At 40.9% G+C, this 6,000-nt stretch overlaps 1 protein-coding gene across 10 annotated transcripts in view; it reads left to right on the top strand.

Annotated features, from left to right (window-relative positions):
- Positions 1–3,343, top strand: part of LOC137258212 (inter-alpha-trypsin inhibitor heavy chain H3-like) — a 29,486-nt gene extending 26,143 nt beyond the window's left edge. For all 10 annotated transcript variants that reach the window (XM_067795797.1, XM_067795803.1, XM_067795795.1 and 7 more), the window contains 3 exons: positions 244–366; positions 1,068–1,325; positions 1,949–3,343. In XM_067795797.1, coding sequence (XP_067651898.1) covers positions 244–366; positions 1,068–1,325; positions 1,949–2,121 — 554 coding nt within the window. In that variant the 3' untranslated portion in view covers positions 2,122–3,343. The remainder of the gene's footprint in view (positions 1–243; positions 367–1,067; positions 1,326–1,948) is intronic.
- The last annotated feature ends 2,657 nt before the right edge of the window (positions 3,344–6,000 follow it).

Here is a 6,000-nt window from a genome sequence, read left to right on the forward strand (position 1 = left end):
CCAGCCTCCATTATTTATAGGCCGCCGGAATTTCCATATTTGGCTGGAATATTGCTGAGGGCGGCGTAAAACTAAACTCACACCAAATTAAAGTGTTTATCTCATATTTAACTTGACTGACGTGTACTTCTAATAGCTAAATCGCGCAACGTGTATACCTCACATTAATGTCTCTGTATGTACACAGCCATGGTTTTAGGGCCTACGTAATGGAGTTTGGTTATTTTGATTTGCTGTCTTCAGGGAAAATGCTTCTTGACGGTTTTGGGACGACTGCAAACAAACAGATGTGCTCAAGAGCAGTCCGAGTTCAACCAGGGACATTCCAGATCTTCCCAGCTCCAACCATGAATGCCACTGAATCTAGTAGGTAGAGCACACACCCAAACACAGTTATGAAACTACCAATACAGTTATGAATAATAACACGGCTACAGATCTACAGCCAAAAAATCGAACTATCAAACAAACAAACAAACACACAAACCAAAACCGAACCAAAACAAAGACGCACACACACAAAAAAAAAAGAAAAGAAAAAAAAAAAAAGAAACGAAACGAAAATAACGACAGGTAACCCATTTAGTATGCAGTCGGGGTGGGGTGGAGGACGGTTTGCAGGTCATCCCAGCGAAACGGTTACTGTCGAAATTTCCATGAAGTCTCCTTTGTTCTTTGTTGGCTACACATCGCCAAGAGGCCACGTGTTCGGATGCATATTAGAAAACCGCTGAACCAGCATTTATTGTGCTCGATGGAATGCCCTGAACCCATAGGAGTAAACATGTTGGGACCTGTAAAACACAATCAGTGGTAATGTGTAAGTACATTTTCAACGACCTAGCATGTCTCATGACCAAGACCCTCTCCGCCCTTTTGTAAATGACTGAAGAGTACATTTACGTTAATATTTGGCATTTGCGAAGCCTCTTAATATTCCAATGTTCCTGTAGCTGGAATATGGCCGAAGGCGACGTTAAACAAGAAATAATAAAGACAAACTGGTACAAATAATAAATCTCCATTTCACTTTTGTATCTCCGACTGACGTAACGCTTTCATTTCAGACATATATGTACAAGCGACCATCAAACGTGGATCGTCAAAGCCGTTCCTACATGAGATCAACATCCTCCTAAAGGATGCCGGTATGTCCTTCACGGTCATTCTGAACACGTCCAATACCACCTCCATGGTATGGCGGACGCCAGACACTCCATCAGGATATGTGGCAATCCACAAGCAGGCGAAGTGCAGGCCAAGACAAGGTGTGGCCAGATACTTCATCATGGTGCATCTGACACAGCCAGCAGGGGATGGGTCAGGTAGGCATTTGAAAAAAACATATATTGGGCAGAAATTGTTTGACCGAAGTTCTGCTCGTTCATCTGAGGCTCTTTGGACAAGCTCGAGGTCTTGCTTTACAGATAGAGATATAAAACTAGCATGTCACTAAATCTTAAACTATAATGCAAGACAGCGTAAAAACGGACAGCAGATACTCGAGACCACGTGGCCCTCTATATTAATGAGAGGCCCGGGAACCAGGATGGACGTAAATACATTGGCTACCTGTATGGACCCTGGACAGATTTATATCATCAGCTCAGTTCTTGGTCATTGTAGTTAAGTTTACCCATGAGTTAAAACATACAGGTGCTGCGTTTTGAAAATTCGATAAGTTACCTCGAATGTTTAGGGACTTAGGCATCCCCACAACAGACAATACATTTTACAGTGCTTCAGCCCCTTGTCACATTTGAGAAAATAGCACCAGCATATATAACACATACGTCTTGGTCGCTGTAAATTAGGTTTGATTATCTACAGACCGCCGCCACATAGCTGGTATGTTGCTGATTGCGACATTAAATACGGACCTTCCAACCTTGAGAACGAGTTTAAAACGTCTTTGTATTCATGTCGCTTCAAACGGTTTGTTTTACAGGAATAAGAAAGAAGAGGGACATCAAGCGAAAGATAAGGAGAACGCTTAAGAAGAAAAATCTTACAGCGCGGGTGTGCAGGGGTTCAACTAGAGTGGAAAAACTCAACTCAAGGAGCAAGAGACTGAAGAGAGCCGGAAATGCTTTCCAGAATGCCCGTGTCATCAACTTGTAAACAGAGGAAAGGACATGCAGCATACGCTAGCATCATGAAAAGATAGACAGTTATCGTTTATATAATTTAAAAAACAATACAACAATGATGTTCGGGTGGATCTAGCAAAGTCAGGTTCATTTCTTTTTACGAACAAATGTTTTATTAAGGTCAAAGAAATATTTTATGATGTCAAAGAAAAGTCTTATTTTGATCAAAGAAAAATTTTATTGGAGTCAAGGAAATGTTATATTGAGGTCCAAGAATTAGCGATGAACTGTTTCGAAGTACACTGTCGTGTCCTTGTAATCTGAAATCAGACCAGGTCTGCATAAATGGCACCTCCCCGCGTAGAGTTCTTAAATCCATGGAAGGAACTCGCATTAAAATCGGCAAACTAGGGTAGTGGATTAAAAAAAATAGGAAATATCAGATAAGAACATCTGATGCCGAAATTGGAGTAGAGTCAAAGAAATGTTTTGTGTATTTCTGTTTCGTTTTAGAAACCTTACATAAGGAACCTGATAGATTTCCTGCAGTTAGATTGGGTTTTCGAACCAGTCATAAATGACATCATCTACTAGGAACGTGTAACCAAATCTCCACTGCAGAATATTTGTCCGAGTAAAACGCCTCCATCTACTTATAGTGAGTGAGTTAAGTTTTACGTCGCAATTGCTCCCAACCTCATCCCCTCGTATATTGTATTTGGTCGACTCGTAGAGGGCGGATGACAAGTATAAATGGCATGTGGAACTCTTTGAGAAACGATGACACAAATGGCTTACCTTTTCCGACTAAATCTAGCGTCACAAGGATATACTGACTTCATGTTCTGACCTTTACAATAATCACACACTCTACTCAATTCTGTACTCGAATTCTACGCAATATTGTTATTACATTATTATAACCTTTCATAGGTTAAGAACTTTTTCGTCATGGTATAACGGTGTCAGTATACCTGAAGGATGAGCAAATGTTGCGACAACCTTTGCCACCTAACTGTGTAACAGGTAATGAAGACGGAAAACACTCATAAATTCACTACACCTTGTGTGATTTCATGGGCTAATAAAGTCAGGTTTTCTGCTTATATACGACTGTAAATACTAGTATATATTACGCCAAGCCTACTATCGGACTACTGTTTCCTGACAACAGAGCAGACAGGTTTTTGTATTAATGCAGTTTTTTGTTGACATTTTCTATATTTCTAATAAAATGCTCAACCTGTAACGTTTTTGATGACTTATGTTTTATATGAGACATTATTTCATTTATATCATGAACAGATGGAGGTGGGGACATGAAAACCAATGGGCTAAGTTTGCACGCCGGGGTTCAGTATTTAACCCGATAACTGTAAACACTTGTCATTTCCCAAATATACACATGACTGGTTCATCCTGGCGGTGGGTAGCTACTGGTTAAAGCGTTGGCTCATCATGCCGAAAACCAGTTCGATTCCTTACATGGGGCGTAAATATAAAATCCACCCACCCTGGTAGTGGCGACTGTGTCAGTTAAATACTATTCTCAAAACCTTTTTGAGAGGCATTATGTAGAATTTGGGAAGTGATATAAGGGCAAGCTTTATGGATTAAACAACTTCTTTATTCAGATGATGCGACGTTCGGAGGCTTCATGTACGATACACTCATGAGGAGGAATGTAGTGTCACTAAATAGATGCCTCTATTTGGGCAATACATTTATCAACATGTAAACGCCACATATAACCCCAAGTGGGCACAACGAATATATCAAAAAGTGAATACCACATATCTCATATATCACTATGTGGACACTTCATGTATCACAATGTGAACACTATATATGTCAAAATGAGAACACTACATATATCACAATGTGAACACCACATATAGAGTGGAATCTGTCAAAACCGGCATCTGTCCAATCCGGCAAGATGTCAAGACCAGTATACAGGGTCAGTTCCACCCTTGACTTGAGCATGTATCACCAGCTTTACAATCCAGCACTTTGTCTAGACCGGACTATTGCTTCAGTCCCGATGAGTGCCGGTTTGGACAACTTCCACTGTATTACAATGCGAACGCTACAACATGGCTATATGAACACTACATATATCACAATGTGAACACCACATTTATCGCCAAGTTCGCAAGTTTGAAGTATGTCAATGGCCCTGTCGTTCAGCACATGGAAGACAGTCTGATCACAAACATTGTGTTGAAGCAACAGTATTGAATTAAGGCGTTTACGGTTGATAATGAAAATATGACACCTATTGCACGAGTTAAGTCGGGAAGGGCACCCTTCCCAGGCACATAGATTAACAACATGGCCTATTTACCATGTTTTACTCTGTGTTGAGTATTGTATTTCATTGGGTTGATGCAATATACCAAAATGCATCAAAGTGATGGCCTTGAGAAGTTGGTATTCAGGTATAACAGAAGTATACAAGTAACTTTGCAGACTCGACTTTTGAAATGTTCTTAACAAAATACTTTAGTATTTTCATGTCAGAAAAAAACAAAGACACGTTACAAGAAAGAAATGCCTTGTCCACTCGAGGTCTTTGAAGGTCCTGGATCTAACGTTACAGGTGTGGACTATACAAGACCCACAGTTTTATTAGCTGGATGGGCTGTGATACTTGACGGCCCATAGGTTCTTTGTAACATAGTGGCTAGTCGCCTCCCCCTGGTCAGTCCCAGATCAGTCCACGTAAGCCCCGAGTGTGTCAACATACAGCAGCAATCCGCCATGTCGGCAATGACACTTTTATGGAAGAACACTACCCGTGACCAATAATAAGATAATCCATGGGGGTTCAACGCCGATAATTATGGCATGTGCAGATGGCTGAGCCATTAAGACTGACCGAGGGGCTAAATAGAGGGAGGTGACAAGGCAGAAAGCAGAGGAGCGGAGAGAGACGACAGGGCTGCTTCCAGCCGCCCCGACTTCCAGGCTGAATAAACAAGACTTACTCCTTCCCTTCTCCTTTGTCGTTCCTTACTTTGTTAGATCTTCCAACATAACTCATTGTCAGTGTTTCATATTTTCAACATCATGCTGAGCATGTACTGGATCATGTAAAAATACGCTCTGTTGACAAGAGACATTTTACTTCTTTGTACTCGCTGTTCTAAAGAACGATACGATCTATGGGTGAACAACTTCTTTATCACGACTCTTGCAGGTGCGAGACCTATCAGTAACATTGGTATATACAATGTCTGAGATGGATCATTATAATAATGGGGATTAATTATTATAATATTTACTTGGTAATACGGAAACCTTTCTCGTGAGCTTCTGCAGAGAGGAGACATTGTAGACATAATTGATTTTTCTCACAAAGGACGTGTACACACATACAGCCAGTCCCTGACAGTCGCACAATGCACGCTACCAGTACATCCAGAGACACTATTCTCCAAAGATGAACTGCTGACTAAGCGGGTGGCTTTGAGTGTACACATAATACCCGCCTTTGAGACTATTTGCTATGACACAAATGCAACATGCGAAGACATGCGAGGTATTACTGTACACGACAAAGGTTCAATTGGACATGTTGAAGAGTTATAACAACGTCTTGCTTCAATGTAGACTGCGGTTCATGACATGCCATGTGCTTAAGCAAAAACGTGAAGGGTCCCTCGAACCGTCTGTTATAATTAATGCATAAAATCCTTTTTTTGTCACAACGTGCAACATGTCGTGAACATAATCCGTCAGCAGAACACATTCAGTACTGTTGCTTGCGAAATCCTTACACGCTTTGTCCCGTTACCATCGTTCGGATTCAGCTTTAGTCAATGCACCATGGTAAGGCATATTTTATTGATGCAACTTTATGCATGACTATTTTTGTCGTTCAAATTGGAATATTTATTGTTGCACC

This window comes from Haliotis asinina, chromosome 12 (genome assembly GCF_037392515.1).
Source record: "Haliotis asinina isolate JCU_RB_2024 chromosome 12, JCU_Hal_asi_v2, whole genome shotgun sequence".
In the NCBI taxonomy this organism is placed as follows: Eukaryota; Metazoa; Mollusca; class Gastropoda; order Lepetellida; family Haliotidae; genus Haliotis; species Haliotis asinina.